Source organism: Pristis pectinata, chromosome 11 (genome assembly GCF_009764475.1).
Source record: "Pristis pectinata isolate sPriPec2 chromosome 11, sPriPec2.1.pri, whole genome shotgun sequence".
Classification (NCBI taxonomy): Eukaryota; Metazoa; Chordata; class Chondrichthyes; order Rhinopristiformes; family Pristidae; genus Pristis; species Pristis pectinata.
The window spans coordinates 55,472,936-55,497,633 of record NC_067415.1 but is presented as its reverse complement, the minus strand read 5'-3'; the positions used below and the strand labels follow the sequence as shown (position 1 = coordinate 55,497,633).

The window sequence follows — 24,698 nt, the reverse complement described above, 5'->3', positions numbered from 1 at the left end:
TAGCATTGCTGACAACAGCGCATCTCTTCCTGATGAGCTTAACACATCCAATGCATGTTTTGAACAGAAGGGGACTGGAATGCCATCACCCATCCCAAAAGCCTTCAATGCATCTCAACCTGGCGGGGGTATTTGCAGACATTTTTAACCCCTCTCTGCTTCAATCTGAGGTTCCCACCTCCTTTAAGAAGATCACTATCATCCTGGTACCTAAGAAAAACAAGGTAACGTGCCTTGATGACTACTGTCCAGTGGCTTTGACATCCACCATCGTGAATTGCTTTGAGAGAGTGGTCATGGGATACATCAACTCCAGCCTCACAGACAATCTCGACCCACTGCCAAAACAGCTCCACAGCAGATGCCATCTCCCTGGCCCTACTTTGGAGTATCTGGAGGGTTAAGGCACCTACGTTAGGCTATTGTTTATTGACTACAGCTCTGCCTTCAGTATTATAATTTCAAGCAAACTTATCTCCAAACTCCGAGACCTGGGACTCAACACCTCTTTTGCAACTGGATCCTTGACTTCCTGACCAACAGACTGCAATCAGTAAGGATGGGCAGCAACACCTCTGCCACGATTATTTTCAACACTGGTGCCCCACAAGGCTGCGTCCTCAGCCCCCTACTCTACTCAGTATACACTAACGACTGCGTGGCCAGATTCTGCTCTAACTCCATCTGCAAGTTTGCAGATGACTCCATCATAGTGGGCCAACTCAAATAACGATGAGTTGGAGTACAAGAAGGAGATAGAGAGCCTAGTGGCATGGTGTTATGACAACAAGCTTTCCCTCAATGTCAGCAAAATAAAAGAGCTGGTCATTGACTTCAGGAAGGGGGTGCTGCACCTGCTCCTGTTTACATCAATGGTGCTGAAGTTGAGAGCTTCAAGTTTGTAAGAGTGAAGATCAATGGCCTGTCTTGTTTCAACCACATAGACGCCATGGCCAAGAAAGTGCACCACTGTCTCTATTAGAGGCAAAAGGAATTTGGCATGTCCCCTTTGACCCTCACCAGTTTTTATCGATGCATCATAGAAAACATCCTGTCTGGATGCATCACAGCAACTGCTCTGCCTGAGACCACAAACTGCAGACAGTTATGGACACAGCTCAGCACATCATGGAAACCAGCCTCCCTCTGCAATGTACCACTTCCACTTCACCATAGAGGCTTGCTGTGTCCTCCCCGCCCTGTTGGCAGAGCTCTCCGAGAGCACCAGCATCATAATGGAGAGGTCGGGTCTCATGGTAACCTGGCTTCCCTCTATGGAGGCTTCTGTCTCTACAAATGCCCAATAGCAGGCTAACAGTTGCCTTTCAAAGAGCGCGTATTGTTCAGCTGCATCGGGCAGGGTATGGGACCAGAATCCTTGGAGTGTTCACTCCATTTTGTTCTTGCCGTAAACTTCATACGGCAGTGTTCTGGTGTACAGATAACAGTAACTCAAATGGCAGTCAAGGTAAACAAGGGGCCAGAGGCAGGACCTGAGCCACTGCTTCCTTGGCAGCCTCAAACGCTTGTTGTTGCTCTGGACCCTATTCAAAAGCTGCCTTTTTTCTAGTTACTGTTCAGAGGTCGTAGCAAGACAGTTAAGTGTAGTATGTGCCGCCTCCAGTAGCCCAATAGCCCCACAAACCTTTGTGTGTTTTGCTTATTGGTGGGGGTAGCCATTTCAGCTATCTTGTTTCATACTTTATCTGGGATTACTCAATGTCCTGAGATCAACTGGATATCCAGAAACTGGACTGTCTGTCCTGAGATCAACTGGATATCCAGAAACTGGACTGTCTGATTCAGCCCCTGTATTTTCTGTGGATTAACCACCCATCCTCTGTTCCTCAAGTGGCTTACCAACACATCCAGGGCTTCAGCTACCCCCCCCCCCCCCCCCTTCGATGAATCCTCTTAGTAAGGTGTTGTTAATATAGGGGGCTACCTGTATTTCAGGCGAGAGTACATACGTCAAGGTCCCGTGCTATCAGTTTGTGACACAGGGTAGAACTATGTACGTGCCCTTGAGGCAACCTGGTGAAGGTGTATTGCCTGCCTTCCCATGCGAAGGCAAATAGATCCTCTGACTTTGGCAACAGGGCGTCTTCCTGTGACATTCTTTCTACTAAAGTCACTATGTCTGGGACAGCAGCAGTTAATGGAGTTAGCTGGCGATAATCAACTGTCATTCTCCAGCTGCCTTCTGATTTCCTCGCTGGCCAAACAGGACTGTTATACTCGGAGGTTGCCTGCCTGATCACGGCTTGCTTTAATAACTCCGCTACGGTGTCTGAGACCTCAGTGTCCCAGTATCTGATACTGCTTCATGCAAACCGTGGCACTAGGTGGCGGTATGGTAAAAGGCTCCCACTTCGCTAATCCCACTAAAACAGTTGCCTTTAAAATGCGAAATATAAATTTTCCCAGTTTACTCTGCTTGTCCCTGTAGCACATTCATCCCAATTAAGTTTTCAGATAATACAGTGTTAAGTACTCGGACTCCCATCGGCGGTCCCTCCCCAATAGCCAATCGAACGGTTGTTTCCCGTGCCCTTACTATAGATCCTTCTAACCCCTCTATCTGCACCAGGAGTCCCTGGTGCCCGTCAGGGTTTCCACCTTTAACTGAGTATTCAGCACCCATGTCTAACAGTGTTAACCCTTTGCTTGTTTTCATTTTTCCACCATAAAGTGACAGTCATGTAAAGTCTCTGGTCCCCTCTGGTGGAGAGGCTTCATTATTCTGACTGCCTGAGGATCCTGACCACACCCCTATACAACAGGTTGGGGGGAGGAGGGGGGGCTAGGCCACTCTGGATGGGTCCTTGTGCCCCTGTTGTCAGCCCATTTTTCCATCATTTTCTCCACCTCAGCCCTGGTCATAAATTGTCCCTGCATGGGAGGGGCACTAGGCTCGGCTTTCTTATTGTCACAGTGATGCTTCCATAAGGCATACATGGTTCCTGTGGGAATACCATCAATCTTGACTTTTCCACTCCTGCCTTCAGCAGGGCCAGAAACATCTCTCTGCAGGTTAGCTGGGGGTTACTGCCTCCTGTACCTCCATTTGACCATAAAGCCCTAACTTTCACTTTCTCCTCATCAATCTGCCTCAGAGCCTTCCCCAAGGGCTGTCCCACTTGCGGTGCCGAGAGAGCCAACAGGACCCCTTTTAATTGTGCAAGCACATATTGAACTAATCTGTTCACATGACCCTGATACAATATTTCATCACCTGAGCTATCCCATCCTAATCTACGGTAAATCCCTGTATGTGTAACTACAGATCGGAGTGTTGTCATTCCGTTGTCTATGGTGTGCCAGGGTGCACCCTGTTGTCCCCAATCCGCTACAGAGGGATAAACCCTCAATACTGTGTGTCAGACTTGGGCAAACAAGTCTGTAGGCTCCTCATTCTCATTCAGCATCTGGTTATTGATATTACTTTGTATAGAAAGAGGGAGCAAGTCATTGGTCTCCTCCATGGCCAGAGACATTGTGCCAGTGCCTGTATCCCACAACAGAGTTAACCATGAGTTGAGATATTCCCCAGTCTTTTGAATGTATTTATCCTGCATGGCCCCCTTTTCCTCAGCCTTCCATGCCCTGGTCTCACACTCTTGTCCGCCTGCCGTTGTCGTCTTGTGACTATGGACCGTTAGCGGAGGGGTCTGTACTATCAGGTTCTTTTGTGTAGAGCCACGCTTCTACCTCGGTGAGAGATCCTCAGGACCGTCACCATGCCGAGTGTCGGGTTCACACCATATTGCCATCCCAGCTGTCGAGGTTCCAACCCTTGGCTATTAATGCCCTTACTCTGATGGGATCCTGATCCGTCAGCCTTGCCCAATCTTCCTGGCGCGCTTTAATCATTTTACATGCTAGGGTGGTTTGCTGGGTTTCAGCTTTGTTGGCCTACTTGTGGGCTGACATAGCTAGTTCAGTTAAGGTGATGTTTCTGTGGTTACCACTTTCCCAGTGAGGGTGGCCACTTGTTGCTCTGCTGCCTGTTGCGAGTCATGCTCTTTTTCAAGGTGCACAGCAAGATCCAATAGGCTGTACTCTTGCTCTCCTGTTTGGGAAACCCTACCTTATTTAACAGTGGCTACTATACCCAGGGATGTCACCACTACTGCTTGGGAGAGCAACACGCAGACAATATGTTGGCCACTGCTCCAAAACCATGGGTGTTGTCTGTCCACCCCAGTACCCTAAACTCAGTCCTGTTTGCAGGTACGTCCTGTTGTTTGCAAAACATTGCTCTGTTAAAGCAGCCAGTATAATCAAAGACCCCACCCACCCCGGACATTCTCCTCTTTATTCCCGCACCCCCGCTCCCCCCCCACCCCCCCGCCCTGATACAAAAGCCTGAAGCACATACCACCAGGCTCAAGGACAGCTTCTTTCCTACTGTTATAAGACTATTGAATAGTCCACTAGTACGATAAGATGGACCTCACAATCTACCTCGTTTATGGCCTTGCACCTCATTGTCTGCCTGCATTGCACTTTCTCTGTAACTAACCGTTCAATCTGCATTCTGTTATTGTTTTCCCTTGTACTATCTCAATGCACTGTTGTAATGAAATGTATGGATAGCATGCAAAACAGAATCGGATGCACGATAGCTGTGGCAGGGTTCGCATGCCCATTACTTTCTACAAGGCGAAACCTAACACCATAAATGGCAGTGATGCTTCACTCTCTGAGCTCAATGCCTTTTATGCACACTTTGAAAGGGAGAATAGTACCACACCTGTGTGAATCCCCAGAGCATCTGGCGACTTTGTGATTTGTCTCGGAGGCCGAAGTCAGAACATCCTTCAAAAGGGTGAATCTTCTCAAGGCGTCAGACCCCAACAGTGTACCTGGCTGGGTACTGAAAACCTGTGTTGACCAACTGGCTGGAGAGTTCAAGGACATCTTCAATCTCTCACTGCTACAGTCTGAGGTTCCCACCTGCTTCAAAAGGGCAACAATCATACCAGTGCCCAAGAAGAGCAGGGTGAGCTGCCTCTACAACTATCGGCTGGTAGCACTCAAATCTACTGTAATAAAGTGCTTCAAGTGGTTGGTTATGGCTAGAACTAACTCTTGCCTGAGCAAGGACCTGGCCCTGTTGCAATTTGCCTACAGCCGCAACATGTCCATAGCGCACGCAATCTCACTGGCTCTCCACTCTGCTATGGAGCACCTAGACAACAGCAAAACGTATGTCAGGCTACTATTTATCGATTACAGCTCAGCATTCAATACCACCATCCCCTCGGTATTAATTACCAAGCTTCTAAACCAGGTCCTCAGTGCCTCCCTCTGTAACTGGATCCTTGACTTTTCATCGGGAGACCACAGTCAGCACAGATCAGTGATAGTATCTTATCGCTGACAATCAATACAGGCACGCCTCAAGGATACATGCTTAGCTCACTGCTCTACTCTCTACACTCATGAATGTGTGGCTAAGCACTGCTCAAATGCTATCTATAAATTCATAGATGACACCACTATTGGAAAAAATATCAGCTGGTGATGAGGTGTACAGGATAGAGACAGATTTGCTGGTTGAGTGGTGTCGCAAAACAACCTCGCACGCAACGTCAGCAAAACCAAGGAATTGATTGTGGACTTCAGGAAGGGTGTGTCTGGAGAATGCACACCTGTCCTCATTGAGGGGTCAGTGGTAGAAAGGGTGAGCAGCTTCAAGTTCCTGGGTGTCAACATCTTGGAAGATCTGTCCTGGCTCCAACACTGATGCAATCACGAAGAAGGCATACCAGTGGCTCTACTTCGTTAGGAGTTTGAGGAGATTTGGTATGTCACCAAAGACTCATGCAAATTTCTATAGATGTACGGTGGAGAGCATTCTGACTGGTTGCATCACGGCCTGGTATGGAGGCACCAATGCACAGGATCGTGAGACCCCAATGAGCAATGATTTGTTATATTGCTCTTGGTTCTGTATTCCAAACACACCACCTGAAGGCATCAGTTTGGACTACGCACTCCTATGTGGGAACCATAGCACACGTCCCTATCCTCCTACTGCACTCACTCCATATCAAACCATAGGGCAGTAAAATTGCTGCTTCATTGCTGCAAGACTGGCAGCAGAGGCCAGGTTTCCTGCACAACAGCATTGTGAATGTTGCATCATATTCTGAATGGTCCATAAACATTACCTCACTTTTTTTTGTAGCTTAGAATAACTTCTGTCTTGCAATGTATTGCTGCTGCAAAACAACAAATTTCACGATGTATGTCAGTGATAATAAACCTGACTCTCTTTATATAATGCTCCAATGACCCCTTTTAACACTGATTCCATTAACACTCTTTCCTGGGAATGCATACTAAACAATAAGTGAGGTAACAATGTATAAAGCATTGGAATTACAATTCAGATGGAGGCCTTCTGGCACATCGTGCTTGTGCAGTTATATTAGATGAGTTCTGGTAACTATTCTCCCCACTTTTTTTATACATATTCTCCCCACTACATATTTCTCCACTTCAAAGAAAAATCTATGTTCTTTAAAGATTACTAATCAAACTGATTCAACTAGCTGTTGCATTCAACTTGTATAAAGCTTTTTTCTGATTTGTCTTGTCAGAATTTTTTGATTTTACAGGACTAGTAATTTGGAGGTCTGGGTTAATTATCTAGAGTTCAAATCCCACCATGGCAGCTGGGGAATTTTAATATATTTAATCACATCTTGAATTTTAGATAAAGCTCATTTCAAAAATGGTGACCATAAAGTTGTTGGATAGTTTTAGCAATTCATCTAGTGTATTTATGTCCTTCAGGAAGCAAAATTGTCATCCTTTCCTGATCTGTTTTCTGTGACTTCAGCTTCCTACACTCTTAAACTGCCATCTGAAATGGCTTAGCTAGCCACTCAATGATATCAAACTGTAACATTTATATATAAGTAAATCAGATGAACCACACATTGTCAAATCTAGGCACTAGATTTGGATGCAGTGGAGGAACTCCATTTTACAAGGTCAACAAAGCTGGATCTTCAACAAACAGTTGTGCTCTAGTGTTTATAAATTAGGAGAGCATTTTCATAGATTAGACCAATAGCAATTGGACCTAGTTGTGTATACAGTATATAGAATCATATCATTTGGCCATTGTGCCTGACAGTCAATGACTGAACCCAATAATAGAGTATTTAACCACATTCCCTTGACATTCAATGACATTTCTGGTGTCTCACTTGGGAATGATCATTGATCCATAACCAATTTACCCAGTCACAAATGCTGGCTGTAAGAACAAATCAGAGGCTGGGTAAGCTGCGATGAAGGAGTCAGAGTCTGACGCATTTGAATTCTTCTACTGTCTGCAAGACATGTCGACAGTTCCTTCCTCCCCCACAGATGTTTCTCGACCAGCTGAGTTTCCCCAGTAGATTGTTTATGTCAAGGGTTTGATGGAATCCAGAAACACTCAAGAATTTTGGTGCCATATGAGACAAAGCAGCCCACTAGACAATGTATCGAGAATCTTCCACTACTGTTGCATTATGCTTGCAATGTTTGTCATCTAGAAAATGAATTTCAGGTACTTCCCCAGGCCACTGACAATACCTGGACTTGCAGTCTCTACATCTTAAGCAGAGCAAGGGCTGCAGATGTATAGGAATTTAACAGTCAGCGAGATGTGAAAACGTATCACTGATTCTCCCAACCCTCTCCTCCTCCTTCACCAACACCGCTCCGCCCCCCCCCCCCCCCCCCCCCCCCACTTCCTGTGGCAGCCATTGCTTTGTAAATTTCTTGCCTAAGAACACAGTAGTGGTACTTTTACCAGTAACACTGCAACAGTTCAAGAAGGTGGTTCACCACCACCCTTGAGCGATTGAACAAAAAAATGAATAAAAGGTAAGCAACTGAGGTATCAGCCTGAAAGTAGAGACATGGTTTTGAGGGACTAAAATTATTTGGAAATTTACATTAAAACTTAATGAGTTTAATTAAATGTTAATTAGTGTTCTTTATCATTTTAAAATCTTTTTTGAACTTAAATTGTTTGGTTTTGTCAGAGACTTTCAGAATTATTTATTGCTTTTTACAGCCATTTGGTCATGCTTTAGCTGACAAATTTTTTCAGCTCAAGCGAGGTTTGATATTTATTCTGCCCAGCTTCAACCCTTTTGATGATTTATTGTTTAACATTGCTACCAAACTGTTGGAAATGCTATGTACCAAATAGAAATTAAATCCATTGCACTGGTTTTTCCTGATTTTTTTTTAAAACTATCCTCACCCACAATGATCAGAGAGAACACAATTCCTTCCCTAAAATTCCAAATTGCTTGTTTTTTTCCCCCTATTTTCAGACCTGTCCTCTTCCTTCCTGCGCTCCTCCCACCCTCATTCCCATCTCTGAAACAATTTTTTCCCCTCTGTAACATTTTTCCTATCTGCAGTTGTGTCCCCACTGAGCACATCTTATCAAGTAAACCCACCTTCTCAATCCATTCCAACTAACTGGTGATTGTGCAGCTTCCTTTCCAGTTCTATGCTGGCTGACACTGCAAATGTTTTTTCACCTCAAAGTTCTTCACTGCCTCTCATTGTACTGCTTTCCAGACAGTCATTTACTCTTTCCTCAAAATAAGGCTGATAACTATGTTGAAAGAAAGGCTGTAATGGGTTCTTTGTTGTAGATTACTGCCCCATCTCCAACCTGTCCGTTCTAAGGTGGTTTAACAAGTTGAGTTCTAAACCTTCGTGTCTATCCTCGTGTTTAACTCTCATGCCTGGTGTCCACAAGTTGCGTCAATCACTCAATTGCCTATTTTCATACCGTCCTGTCCTGTAGAAACTGCAATTTCCTCAACTGATGTCAGCCCCGCCACAAACTCATTACCTGTACCATGAGTTCTGTCCTCTCCTGGGCCACTGATGACATTTTTGTTTAACCTCAAGATCCTATTTAATCCCAGCTGAGCTTCTGGATCCATATTCTTTTCATTACTAAGACAGCCCACTTCCAGGTTTTTAATACTACTGTCTTAATGCTGAAACTTCATCTTTGTTACCTCTAGTCATCACCATAAACCTTAGCCTCTTCCTATTTCTCCATTCTTAAAACTTCATGTTTTTTGTGATGCATGTGAAAACATGAACAGGAAACTGCTAGGCAATTGTTTAGTTACTTTGGTTTAATCTTGTAAAGTGATAGAGTATTCATCAGATCTTGTTCAAAATGTCTAGCAAATACCAATTTTTTCACATCAATTAGCAATATTTACAAAGCTCTTTCAAGTCAGTTACTCGTACATGCAAGTAGTAGTTTTAGAAGAGCTAGCAAGATGGTTGTGCTTTCAGTCTAAAGAGTAAATTTAGGAAATACTTTGGTAGAAATTATTTAAGATTTACTTCAGAGGTTTGTAGTTATACTTTAGCTAATCTGGAGCACGAGTAATGAGAAAATGATTTACGGTGAATGTTCATACCATAATGTATTGAATGTCATTATACTAGGCAGGAGCATTTGAACATTTTGTTAATTCGAAGATTTGTGTAAATAAAAGGTAGTCTAGTTGCAAAAAAACAACTTGCAGCTTTTGTCTCCAAACTTCTCTCAACACTTCTATGGATCCATGGTCTCTCGAAAGGTGATGTGGGGCACTATGCTAGCCTAACATTTCATACACCACCTGAAATATCAGGGTAAAACACCTCTATCTGAACACCATCAACTCTCTCTACCCCTGCATCAGGTCATTAATTGACTGGCTGGCAGGCAGATATAAAATTCAAATTAGCTGCCTAAAACCTTTTCCAGTTGGCATCTCCGCAGTCTAAGGCTTTTCATTTTGCTTTTCTTATTTTCTTACAATGGAGGAGGAGGCTATTCAGTTTATCAAGTCAGTGCTGCCTCTCAGAACAATATTTGCCACACTTCTCCAACTTGTTCTTTCTCATGTGGCTATCAACTCCCCTGGTTCTCCTATTCCCCCAGCCACACAAGGGGTAATTTACAGTCATTAATTAACCTAACATAGGTCTTTGGCATGTGGGAGTAAACCAGAGCATGTAGGGGAAGCCCACGCCATTGCAAACTATAGAGGTCAGGATTGAAATGGATCACTGGAGCTGTGAAACAGCTGCACTATCTGCAGCAACACTGTGCTGCCACTTGCTACTATTCCTTTTAGCATAATATATAAATCCATCTCTACCAGAAATCAGTATCTTAGTTTCTTAAATTCACTTGGGACTGGTGAGGTGTTGGTGGGGAGAGGAGGTTGCTATTGATGTCCTTTCGGATGTGCAATAAAAGCTCATAAGACTAAACCAACATTGATAGTTACGGATCTTTCCATCAAAGAGTTAACATGGTGATTATACATGTTGCATTTTTTCTGCAGATTACTAACAAAAAGGGAGGTACGAGATCAACCAGTAATAAAATGAGTGAATGATTTTTAATTTAATTTTATAGGTGTGTGCATCAGTGAAGCTTTCAACAGAAGATGAATATAGTTTGAAACTTAATCTTCTACATCCCATAATATCTCAGTGTTGTGCTGTCAAAGTGCTGGGAACAAAGGTATGGTCTAACAGAAATTGAATTAATAAGTTGTGGTAATATGATGTACAATATTATTAATTTTGGACTATTTGAAGCCTCTGTAATTTAGTAGTATTCATGACAAAATTTATACATGACATGTGTTTTACATTTGTATAATTGCAACTTTGCTGTACTTGTATGTGAAAGTCATTTTTGTTATAATTTATTGATGGTTGAATCCTTATAACTTTCTAGTTAATGCACATTGAGTAACTTTGAACGTGTGATAGCTAATCTAATTCATAAATATTATTTTCTGAACAATAATCTGAACATCGTTTGCACTGCACAGCTTGGCTTTGAGTGTTTATTCCACAATCTGGTGATGATTTTAATACTTTGTTCAAGTTAATGTATTTGTAATGAATTTTTATGTAGTTATTTCATTTTTCTCTACATGTACTGTCAGGCACCATATCAGGTTACCAGTGGATAATTGAGAACATTACCCAGTTTAACATCACCTTGCGTACAAGTACAAGTGCTGTCAATGGCACACTTATGAATAGGGAAAAAGGAAAGTAATCCTTCAATGTTTGTATGTTGAACTCTACTTCGTGCCGCTGAGAGCTTTATTAGTAAGACCTTCATCAGAGCATAATTCGTATGGTATGAAAGAACTTGTTGACATGACATCTTTTTTAATTCTTTTGCTTTTGGAGTGTGGACACTAGGGGTTCTGGTTTTCAACTTGAGGGAATGGAATTAATGTGTTCAGGCAAGTGGAGTGTCATAAGTCATACTGAATGGAAGGTTTTCTTATGCTGTCCTAATGTATGCCTTTTTAGATGGTGGAATGTTTTGGGGTGTTTGGAAATGAGTTACTTGCTGTAGGATACCTAGCCACTGATCTCTTGTTATTACAGTTTTTGTGTGTTGCTCCTATATTTTCTAATCACTTCTAAAACCGATATCCCTTTGTGTGTTTTACCCAGTGCTTTATGCTTCTGAGGCAAATAAAAGGACACTGGTCAGATCGCAGTGCACTGTGTGCACATGCACACACTTAGACTCTTTGTCTAAGTCCCAAACACTATCTGTTGTGCTTGGAGCTGGTCATCAGGCTTCTTCACTAGCCTCCTTGAGTCCAGAGCCCTTTGCTCTTTGCAAAGGTTGGTTTCCTGCTTCAGGTGATGGCAGTGCCATCTTCACTCCCTTGGTTAGAGATCTGAGCAGGCATTTGGCTGTGTTTTTTGCTGGCTTGACCGGCTGCTGCTGAGATTCTTTACTGCTGACCACCGGGGCAGAATTATTGCTGCAATGGATTGATGGGGGAGGGGGGGCCATAATTACATCCCTGCTTTAACTTGCCAGAAGCTTCACTTGACTTGGCCAATAGGATGGCAAGGTGAGAGGTCACTGCTGGTCAAAGGATGATGAGTTTGGGGGAAACTGAGAATGCAACCCTCCAAATGTGGGAGGGGCAGGAAGCCAAGGCTCCATTCAACCTTCCACTGTTAAATATATAATCAATTATTGATGGGCTTGCATTGTGGTCATTAGCACCCATTCTTGGCATAGTATCACCAACCTCTGAACTTGGACTGAATGTCTGGCCAAGCTAGCTTAGTGGATTTGGATCTCACACTAGTCCAAGCTCAGCTTGGTTAATTTTCCCATGGTTCCATGTTCTGAGGAGCTGGCCCATTACTACATGTGGCTGGCCCAGTTAAGCTTTTGGTCAGCAGTTAGCCCCAAATGTTGATTGTGGTGGATGCTATGAAGGATGCATTGAATATCAAGCCTAGATGGATAGTCATTCTCCTGCTGGAGATGTGCATGGCTTAGCACTCCAGTGCCATTTTTCAACCTAGGGTCTTCATGCAACATTGACTGTTTCAATTACTGACCACATGGTATTCATCAATATACATAACCACCCCCCAACCTCTCCACACGCGCGCACCACCCCCGTAGCCTGCACAAAAAGGACCGTTGAAGCAGCTAAAGATGTTTGTCTGTGAAACTGACCGGAGGTGCTTCTGAAACGGGCTGGGGTGATTGACTCTAACAACCACAGCTATTTCCCAATTATTCCATTACTACAGGTTAGTAGGACTCCAGCTGTGGAATGTTTTTACTCTTGATGCTATTTGACTTAATTTTTACCAGATCTGCTTGATGCTAGGTTCAAATGCTACTATTGAAGGAAATTATTCTAAGCTCACCTTTAGAATTCAGCTCTTTGGACTGCATTTGGGCTAAGGTTGCAATGAGGTCTGGAGCTAAGCGTTCCTGGCAAAACTGGTAAGTTCCTTATTTGTGAGTAAATGCCACTTCATAACTCCGTAAGCTTAATCTTCTATTGTGTCTAAAATGATTGCGAATAGGCTGATGAGGTGGTAATATCTGGGTTGGATGAGTTTTGCATTTTCTGGGCAGCATGTATCTATCCACTGCTTTCTTATTGAAGTCAGTTGAGTGAATGTATCAAAAATTTCTCTCCTTGCATCTTTTTATACTGTTATTTTCATATTTTACTGCTCTTTATGTTACTTGCCTTTGAGGTTTTCTGACAGGTGTTCTCATTTATACTTTTCTCTGTGTGTGTGTGTGTGTGTGTGTGTGTGTGTGTGTGTGTGTGTGTAAACATCAGCTAAAGCAACAGAAATGTATGCTGCCATAATCTGTTATCTCATGGTGTAGCATAGCCCTCAATCTATGATTAATACCAAGCCATTGGACCAAACTTGGCTCAATGAGGAGTGCAGAAGGGCATACCAGAAACAACATTAGGCATAAAAGTGATGAGGTGTTAGCCCAGTGAAGCTGCATTGCAAGACTGCATGCATACTAATCAGTTTAGACAGCCTGCAATAGACAGATTTAAATGATTCGCAGCCAACAGATCAGATTGAATATCTGCAGTCCAACCCACATCTTGTGAATGGGCAGTTTGACAGCTAATGGGACAAAAGGTTCCAAGAAGATCCCATCGACAATGGCAGGGTCCAGCATATGAGTACCAGAGATGAGGCTGAAACATTTGCAATCAAGTTTAGCAAGAAATTCTGAATAGATAATCCATTGTGTCTTAATCGTGAGATCCCCATCATTGCAGAAACCACCTTTCAGCCAATTTGATTAATTTCACTTGATATAAAGAAACTGTTGAAAACAGACTTGTGGTCCAGAACTAGCTACACCTCTAGCCAACCTATTCTAGTACAGTTACAACACTGAATCAACAAACAGTGTGCAAAATTGCCCAAGTATGTTCTGTTGACAAAAAGTAGGCTGCATTTGGAGTATTGTGGGCCATTCTGGACGCCTCTGATGTTTACCAGGGTACTGCCTGGATTAGAGGGAATGAGCTATAAGGAGAGGTTGGACAAATTTGGGTTGTTTTCTCCGGAGTGCGGAAGCTGAGGGGAGACTTGAAAGAAGTTTATAAAATTATGAAAGGCATTGTTGCATGAATTGGTTTAGGATTAAGATTTCTTTGTTAGTCACATGTACATTGAAACACAGCAAAATGCATCTTTTGCGTAGTGTTCTGGGGGCAGCCAGCAAGTGTTGCCACGCTTCCGGCACCAACATAGCAATGCCCACAACTTCCTAATCCATACGTCTTTGGAATATGGGAGGAAACCGGAGCACCTGGAGGAAACACACGCAGACACAAGGAGAACGTGCAAACTCCTCGTGTACCGAGATACAGTAGAAAAACTTAGTTTTGTAAGCCATCCATACAGATCATTTCAAAACTTAAGTGCATCAAAGTAGTACAAGTGAAAAGCAACAACAGAATGCAAAATGTAGTGTTACAGTTACAGAGAAAGTGCAGTGCAAGTAGATTCTAAGGTGCAAGGGCTATGACAAGGTAGATTGTGAGGTCAAGAGTTCATCTTTAACATACAAGAGGTCCATTCAAGAGTCTTATAGCAGCGGGGTGCAAACTGTCAGAGCCCAGTGGTGCATGTTTTCAAGCTATTGTATCTTCTGCCCGATGCAAGTGAGGAGAAGAGAGAATGTCTGGGGTCGGAGGGGTCTTTGATTATGCTGGCTGCTTTTCCAAGGCAGCAGAAGTGTAGGCAGAGCCCATTGAGGGGAGGCTAGATTTTGTGATGGACTGAGCTGTAATTTCTTGCGGTCTTGGATGGAGTGGTTGCCATACCATGTCAATCAGAATCTTCTTCCCAGAGCAGAAATGTCAAATACTAGAGGGTGTGCATTTAAGGTGGGGAGGGGGAGGAGTTTAAAGGAGATACACGGGGCAAGTTCTCTACACAGAGTGGTAGGTGCCTGAATATGGAGGGATATGGATCGTGTGCAGGCAGAAGAGATTTAGTTTAATTTGCCATTGTGTTCAGTGTAGCCATTGTGGGCTGATGGGCCAGTTCCTGTGCTGTACTGTTCTATATTCTAAATTTAATCAGTCTACTATTGGTTATCAGCAAGGCAATGAATACTGTCATTGAAGGTAGTGTCCAGCAGCACTTAACAGTAACCTACTCAATGATGCCCGTTTTGGGTTTCACCAAGAACACTTGGTTCTACATCTCATCACAACCTCAGTCCAAGTATGGACGAAGAGCTGAATTCCAGTAGTGAGGTGAGAATGGCTTCCCTTGACATTAAGGCAACATTTGACTAAGTGTGGCATCAAGGCGCTCTAGTAAAACTGAAATCAATGGAAAGTACTTAAGCGGTTGGAGACATACCTCAGGAAGATGGTTGTGGTTGTCAGAGGTCAGTCATCCTAGCCCTAAGACATCATTGCAGGAGCTCCTCAGAGCAGTGTGCCAGCCTCTGCCACGTTCAGCTGTTTCCCACCATCACAAGTTTAGAAGTGGGGACGCTTACTGTGATTCATAATGGTTAATTCCCTTTACACCACCTCAGCAAATGAAGCAGTCCATGTTTGCAGGCAGCAAGACCTAGATAGGCATGGGCTGGAAAGTGGCAATTAACATGCATACCACTGAAGTGCCAGGCAATGATCTTCTCCCAACAAGAATGTGCCTCGCCACTTACCCTTGGCATTAGATGAAACTATGATGGCAGAGTCACCACCACCAATATCGTGGGGTGATTATCTGATCACTACCATTTGACCAAAAACTCAACCAGAACAGCCACATAAGAGCAAGTCAGAGGCTGTGCATCCTGACATCTATGGCCATTCCACACTTTGCAAGATGCAAGTTAGCGTGATGGAATATTCTCTTGCCTGGAAGAGTGTAGTGCCAAAAACACTGAAGAAACTTGACACCATGCAAGACAAGCAGCCAGCTTGATTGGCATCCCATTAAATCCCCCTCAGCATTATTCCCTCCACTGCCAGCAGACAATGGCTGCAGTATATACCATCTACAAAATGCTATGCCATTATTTACTCAGGCTTCTCCTGATGGCAACTTCGAACCCATGACCTCCATCACCAACAAGGATGATGACAGCAGGTGCATGGGAACATCACACTTGTTCCTTCTATAATACCACACCAGCCATGCATTTACTTCTGCTGTCTTGTCTTTATATTCACCAGTACGTGGTACAGGGAGAAATCTAGTGTTATTTTTAAGCTGTATATTTTTAATCTTTTTCCATCCTCTGAAATTTGGCTTAAAAGATTAATAGTTTGTTTATCCTAGTTTCAAATATGGATGTCAACTTCTGACTGTCTCTCCCCTGTGCAGAGAATATCTTCCATCTACTCAGTGATATCCTTTACCCTAGCACCAGAGTGGCATGGTGGTAGTTACAGAAAATACTTCTTATACCTAATGATTTCTGCAATTTTATTTTCTACCCCCCCCCCCCATGCAGTGAAATCTTTTTCTGTTGTTGGAGATATGACTCTTGCTGCTTATCTCCAAGCAGCTGTCACTAACCCTGATGTTCAAGTCTGAAAACTAGGTAGTAAGTGCAACTAGCTTGTAGAGATTCCTGCACTACCAGTATCTTCTGTTTACTCTTTCTGGTGGTCCATTCATTCTTTACTTCGTGTACCTTGATTGGCACTGGGGTAACAATATCTTGAGAGTTTCTTAACCCTGAATTATAATGCATCTTTTCCTGTTCAGAAATTCATAACAATTGGTGATGTTTCCTGCATATGTGGTTATTTATGATCCCTGAGCTGTCTTAAGAGTTTCCAGAGAGACTCTAACCAGTGGGTCTTACCATGGTTGTAAATGATTTACTTCTAAGTCACTGAGATTCTGACTGTTAAAACATTTGATACCATACTTTTAAATGCTTAACTTGTTGCCCAATGGTAATAAACTGTTTTTAAAAAATGCTTTAAAATTTGAAAGACTTACTGCTGTAATTAGGATGGAGAGAAGTTCTTGTAATTGTTAAACTTACTCAAGAGCAAGTAAATATCTTAGCAAATCCAACCTTCCTCCAGAGGTCTAAACATTTGATGCTATTCTTCAGCCAACATGATTCTATTGATATACCACCAAAAAAATAAAGTGCGAAAGATATAGCAAAGACCACAGGTCTGCTATTCAGATAGTGGGGCTATAGAGCTGTCCTCCTGAGCAAGGTCCACTTCTATCCAAGATATTTCAGCAGCGAATATGGCAATTCTTTCAGGTATTTCCCGTCCATAGAAAGGAGACAGATTTCATGTAGACAGAAACAGTGCATGCAAAGGACAATAGGAAAAAGAGAAAACTGGTGACAGCAAGTCAGTAAGTGATTAATCCAAGCACAAACCGAACATGGAATATTAAGGCATTCCAAGCGACTTACTGCCACAAAAGGAACAGATTGGAAAAAAAAACTAAGAGCACCTTGAAGATTTATATATGCTATGCTGATGGGAGTTTCTATGCATAAAAAACACAAGATAAAGTGATTTTGTATGGAAATTTTCATTTTGTATGCCATACCATGAAGTTGGAATATGAGTGATCTGTGTCGGTTGATACGTATATGCTTAGATTTATACTTTTGCTCTGGGGTAAAGGGCTAATAATACTGGTGCAGATCTTTCAATTTTACTAAAATTGTAAACAAAAATTAAGAGCACTGAAAATTATATCTACAAATTAAAATATTTGTACATTTTAATGCAATGGAATCTTCAGATGAGAATTTTGACAGTTTAAAAATGCATAAGCTCTTAGTTCTTTAAATCACTTTTGTAGCAGTAAGTCACTTTGGAATGTCTTCATGTTCGGCTTGTGCTTGGATTAATCGCTCACTGACTTTCTGTCACTAGTTTTCTCATTCTTTTCCATTGTCATTTGCTTGCACTGTTTTTGTCCATGTGAAATCAGTCTCCTTTCTATGGACAGGAAATGCTGAAAGTATCCAAAATTGTTCACAGTTAGTTGCATTACTTGCTGTTAAAGTACCTTGGGTAGAAGTCCTCCTGAACAAGGTCCACTGGTCTTTAGCCCCACTGTCAGAATAGTGGACTTGTAGTCTTTCCTTTGTCTTGTGTACTCTGTTTTTGGTGGCACATCAATTGAATCACATTGGCTAAAGACTAGCATCAGATTGGTTTGGACCCCTGGAGCAGGCTGAGATCTACTTGTTATTTCAGACTGAAATTGGTCACGATAGATGCTTTACTTTTTGCATCCAAGTGTTAGACTTAAACAATGAGGTTGTTTGTTGAGCCTTTTCCCATTAGCTTTGGATATGTCAATTTGCACTGTGAGTGTACACTTAGTAACCACTTTGAAGAGATGTCTTTGCATTTGTTAAACCTACTCAAACATAAGTAAATCAATTGGCAAATCCAGGTACTTGGCTACTTCAAAGTTTTATGTGCCATGATGATGAATGGAGTTTTTGCATCAAAGACAGATAAGTGTTCAGAGGCAAAATGATATTGTGTGGAAAATGTCTTTTTAATTACATCATGAAGTTATAATATGAAATGTATGGGTGGTGGAAGCTGAACCATTAGAAGTAGTTGAAGTGGAGGTGGATAAATATTTGAAAGCTCAAGGAATAGAGGGGTATGGAAAAATGGCACAGAAGAGGAGTTGAGGCCAGCATAAATCAACCACGATCATATTAAATGATCAGATTAAATGGTGGGGTAGGCTTGAAGGGCCTTACGGCCTTCTCTTCCCATTGTGTTCTAGTGAAAGATTTGTTAGCTGATTTGTGCTGCTGCTAAGTGATGAAGATTTTTCATCTCCACTGGAAAGGAGATTTGAACAATGTTGAAAGGGGCTTTCTTTCCCTCCCAGTTCTCCCCATTAGTGATTTTGATCTTCATAATGAAGTGAAAAAGGAAGTATAAGCAAAGTAGTCTCTCCATTAGTCGAATGTGAAGTGTCTGTCATGCTAGATTTGGTAAGCTCCTAACTAGTTTTTTTTCAACATGTATACTTGTACAACATAGGTTATTTCTTCTTGTTCTCTTGAGTTGTTGAAACTTTGAAATCTGTCTACATGTGCAAGTGGAATTTATGCTGCAGTTAAGACATTAGTTGGACAATTTACTTCCACTACTTTTTAAATTGCTGGAAATTGTTAGGGTATATCCTGTCTGCTTATTACTGAATTAATTTTCCCCATGTCATAGAATATTATAAGTTTTATGGTACAAGCTTCAAGTGGGCAGTTTACTTAATTTTAGAATTTGTAAATATGACTGAATGGTATATCACTTTGGTGTTCTGGGTTTTAAATACTATGCTTTTGTTCATTTAGTTATGATTATGCATGTGACATTTTAGAATTAAAATCCTCTCCAATTAATAAGGACTATATTCCAACCAGTGAATGTCAGAGATATTGAGGTTAAAGAACAGGTCAGTTGTGAAATTTATTATAAAGCTCATAATTAAATGTGTGCTTGATGATAATTATTGTTAATGGTGCCATTAGCTTAGTTTGAATCCTTCAGTAATTGCTGAATTCTGCCAACAGAATGAAAAGTAAGTTTGTTACATCATGGTAACTTGCGGGCTGCCCCCAGCACATTCTCAGAAACGCAAGAAGACTTATTTCACTGTGTGTTTCACATGTGACTGATAAATATCTAACTTTAAATAGTAAGCTCAGAAGACCAACCAAATTTGCTTCCTTTATGTAATGTTTAATTTGTGATCTCTGGAATGATGTCAAAAAGCTTTCGGGGGTGGAAGGGAATCTACAGTGTATTTCAGTTTAAAAAAAATAAACTCTTATAGCTTGCTATCTTTGTGAAAGTTTACAAGTGTCAGAGGTCAGAAACCAGAGACTTGGAACTTGAATAATTGAGAAAATTAAGATGTTTTCCAGTAGATGAACAATAACAGGTATATAACGAAGCATTGTTTTTGATAAATAAGTTCTACAAAAGGGATCTATATGTATGTAGCTGACTTAGGAAATTAAGGATAGGATAAATAAAGACTCTTAAAAATATTGCCAATAAATGTAGATTGGAGGATTGGGACTGTCAAGGAAGGAGCAATAATTGAACAAAAGATTTATAAAAAGAGGAAAAACTAGATTAAGTGTGAAATGACAAAATATTGAACCTCTGCAGTTATGTGAAAAGGGAAAAGTAAAGATAGCTGTGGGTCCTACGGCAATTAGGATTGTTATATTTTTAAAATAGAGGTATTAATAGACACTTTGCCTCTGTCTTCAGGAGGATGTAGGTGTAGCAGAAATAGAGATGTTCCAAAATTCAAGATTAGTGGGCAGCAAATATAACACTGCAATTTAAGAAAGAGACACAATAGAGAGCTATATATCCATCTTTGATCTCATGAAACTCCAGTAACTAGTTTAGTAACTCAGAAGTCGATTTTAAAAAAAAGGAAGGAAAATGGGTGAATAGTGGAGCCTCATCTAATACTGTTTAGACTTTGAGTAAACCTTAACATAGTCTCTTAGAGAATTATTAACGCTACAAATCATTGTAATTTAGGATCAGAAACGAGATTGTACTGTTTGGATAATATGGAATGCAGAGTAATTTAAAGGGAATGAGCAAGGGAGTGCAGTTCGTATCACAACAACAATACAAATAAGAGCAGGACTGGGTCATATGATTCTTTTAGTCTGTTTTGCTAATTCGTAAGATAATGTCTGATTGACTCCAATCTGCTTTCCTACTGTAAACATTGCTAATCCAAAAGCAAGCCATTTATCAATCAACTAATCCTCCATGCCTGTCTATATAAATTACCCTTCTTACCACAATCCCTTGTGGAATAACATTTTGTGGCACCTTGTTGGTTCAGATTTGGGGTGCCTTATCAGACTGGAGTGGAATGAGAGAATGTGTTCATCAATGTCACATGGATAGGTGGTGTTAGTCTTTCTGGGTGATGATATAACTATCGTGATAAGTTTTTAAAACAAAGAGATGATGGCACGCAGTTAGCACATACAAATTTGTAGCACAATGGCCATGACTAAATTGGTATTCAGAGGCTTACAGATATGATCCAGTGGTTTGTTGAGAAAACAATGCTATTTACCAGTCAGGGAGATTGGTAGCTTTGTTTGTCAGGCTGGGAATGTGTTGTCAGGCTTTGGGAATTACAATATTGCAGAATTGGTGCCTGATCATTCTTGGTTACTCCTGCTAGTGTTGTTGAAGCTGAGAATAAGCAATAAATACAACATTGTCCATATTGGCCAATTGTCAATAAATTTAATGCAAGTAAAAATTAAAGGTAAGGAGGGAAATTGTTCACTTGTTAAATTTGTAGCTACACAACCAAGCAAAGCCAGGGCTTGCTATTTAATGCAAGACAATTAAACCAATTATGTTTTGCCAAATTTGTATTAAAAAAAGCTGTGACATGCATCATGGTTATTTTCTTTTTTAAAAAAAGATGATGGCATGCAGTTAGCACATGCAAATTTGTAACACAATGGCTATGACTAAATTGGTATTCAGAGGCTTGCACTTAGGATCCAGAGGCAAGTTTAAATTCCACCATGGAAGCTGAAGAACTTCAAGAATTAAATTCAACTAAATTGTGGAATGAAAAACTAGTCAGTATTGGTGATGAACTACCAGATTGTCTTCCTGGAAAGGAAATCTGCCAGCCTGGCATGTTGGGGATTCCAGACCCACCAATGTGGTTAACTTATAACTGAAATGGCTTGATAAGTTAATCAATGCAAGGAGCACTGAGAAGTGGAGAAGAAATGCTGATCTTGTCAGAAATGTGCACATCCCATGAATTAACTTAATTAAAAATATTGTGGACACATTGGGGAAAGTAAAGTTTTCTTTTTTAACTGGATAACATAGGAAAATGATGCTAGAATTCAGAGAAGAGTAAAATTGACGTTTTGAAGTGACACTTAATAGTATTGTAGTTGGGTGGTCTTGTTATTGGGATATGCAGTTTGGGTTACTTTTTGAAAAAAGCTGATATAATTCATTCACGATGTGCCCGGGATATGGAATTCTATTAAGCAGGTATAAAAAGACAGGTGAAGAGAAATTATGTAGAGTAGCCTTAACTGTTCTAGATAGTAGGTGTCATAATTTAAGAAAGATGTGAAGGTTTGAGAGGGTGCTTTAGAGTTTTCCTGGAATGATGTCGGGTTCGATGGAGTTACAAGGATAAGTTTGTGAATCTGGACTTCCCTTTGGAAAGGAGGATCTTCTAAGAAGTATCTGATCGAGCTATTTAAAATCCTGAAGGGTACAGTGAGTCTGTTCCCATTGGTGAAGAGGTCAAGAACTGGAAAACAGAATGAAGGTGAAACAAAGAGAAGTGTTGGAAGAACTTGGCCAGTCAAGCAGCATCTGTGGAAAAAGAAGCCTGTTAACATTTCAGGTCACGGACCCTTCTTCAGAACAAAGACAAGTGGAGGTGTATTAGTTTTCAAATCACAGCTGGGGAAAGGAATGAGTTATAAGACAAGACTACATAGAGATGGGTTTAGATAGATCAGGTGATAAGGAGCATGAATAGTGACGGTTAGTGAGGCATTTTAAAGAAATGGTGTGAGAAAGGAGCATGAACTTGAGAATGGAAAATGAGAGAGGAATTTACGTGAAATTGGAAAATTTATTGTTCATTGCAGAAGGTTGCAAAGTGTATAGACAGAAGGTAGAAGGTTCTGGTTTATGTATGGATTTCAGTATGGCAGTGGAGGAGGCCACAGACAAATGGGTTTCAATGGAAGTGGGGAATGAGAATTAAAGTGGCATGGCATGCAACAGGAGTTCTGGATCACCCTGTGGATTGCACACAAGTTCTCATGGGGACTATCTTTGTTTTGTCCTGGGGAGAGGAAATGCAGTTGAGAATCCAGGTGGAATGCTGTGGTGGAAAGACCTGATAAAATGAGTTCTGTGACAGTCTGGGAGAAAATGGCCTGATGAAAAAAAGTCTTATCTTCCATCTAGCTACTTTGCAACCTTCTAGGAAGAACGTATCAAATTTTTCAACCAGGTAAACTGTGTTCTCATTGTTTCCCATTATCATGCTTGTCCCTTTCTCATCCTATTTCTTTAAAATGCCTTACTAATGATCAGTACTCATGTACCTTATCTGATGTGTCTGAACCAATTTCCATACAGTCTTTTGTCTTGCACCTCATTCCTCCCTGCTCTTCTTTGAAAATTGGCACCCCGCTACTCTTCCTGCAGTTCTGAGGAAGGGGTCCAAGGGTTCCAGATCTGAAATGTTAACTGTTTTCTCCTTCCATGGATGCTGCTTGACTGGCTGAGTTCTTCCAGCATTTCTGTTTTTGTCTCAGATTCCAGCATCTGCAGTTTTGTTTTCCATAGAATGAAGGTGACTGGCAAAAGAACAAAGTGACAGAAGGGAAACCTTTTGACTTGGTGAGTGAATAGGATCTAGAATGCACTGACACAGATGATTATGGAAGCAATTGGTAACTGGATAAGTATTTGAAAGGAAAAAAATTTGAGGGTGGGACCAGCTGAATTGCTCATTCGTAGAGCTGGTGTAGATTCTAAGTTCACTGGCCTCCTTCCAACATGTAAACATTCCGATTAATACGCAGTGGGTAAAAACTTTATTTTCTCAAGGCTTAGTTAAACCACTTAACTCTGTTCAAAAAACCTACATAATTATCGTTGTTGATTAAGCATTTGGGCCTGAAATTCATTTATTTAATTGTATTCAATTCACAATTTGAGCTCGAGTCTTCATCAAGCCGTAACAACTGTCCCACTTTTTTCGTTGCTTGACCTATCTTGTCGCTTAGCTCGTGTTTATGGGAGACCTTTTCAGATGTTTCAACTGGGTAGAGTCATATAGCCCACCTCATCCATGCCAACCTTTCTGCACTCATCCCATTTGCCCACATAACAGGATTGTATCATTTTATGCCTTGCCTATTTAAGTGTCTGATTAAATACCTCTTAAAAGTAGTAATTATATCTGATTCCACCACTTCCTGGTTGCACGGTCCAGATATCAACCACACTCATTTTTTAAAAAAATGACAGCCTCTTTAAAACCGCTTTCTCTCACTAATGTAACCATTGGTGGGGGGTAACCAATGCCATCTTGTTTTTGATACTCCTATTGTAGGAAAAATAGTTTTTGACCATCTTCCCTATCTATGCCTCATAATCTTATATACTTCTATCAGGTCACCCTTCAGCTTTTTCAGGAACAATATTGGAATTTGATTTGAGAGAAGAGTGCTGCATGTTCAGGGGTGGAGTGGAAGGGAAGGATAGAGGGAATTGATTAGAATGAGAGTGTGAAGTAGAAAAATTGAGTTGACCAATGTCCCACAAATATTTTTCACTAAAACAATTTCAACATGATAAGGAGACAAAGTAATCAAGATGGAACAAAAATTCCAGGAGGGGGATTATACAGAGGAAGAGTCCTGACCTGATAATTTATCATAAGGGTTGAAAGGAGAGCTCAACATAATGCTAAGCTCAAACATTACTGAGGCAAGAAATAAAGCTGAAGCCTTTGCATACCACTGATCATTTATGGTCAGAAGGGAAATTATAAACTCTGCAAAAAAAAAGTTTGCAAGGAAAGATAGAATTAGAGGAAATATAATCTAGCGATATTGGCATCCAAGATTTGAACCTTGCAATCCATTTGAATATATGTATCTATTACATTGCAAAACAGAATGTTTGCTTCTCATGGGGTGTTTTAACATTGCAAAACAAAACGCAAGTTGGAAGATCTTTCAGCACTTCTGTTCAATTGCAAGC

The 24,698-nt window shown here is 41.2% G+C and overlaps 1 protein-coding gene across 1 annotated transcript in view; it reads left to right on the top strand.

The window, feature by feature from the left end:
* sugt1 (SGT1 homolog, MIS12 kinetochore complex assembly cochaperone) overlaps positions 1-24,698 on the top strand; it is a 127,292-nt gene that overhangs the window by 59,766 nt on the left and 42,828 nt on the right. The window contains exon 10 of the mRNA XM_052026118.1: positions 10,466-10,573. Within this exon, the coding sequence (XP_051882078.1) occupies positions 10,466-10,573 (108 nt within the window). The remainder of the gene's footprint in view (positions 1-10,465; positions 10,574-24,698) is intronic.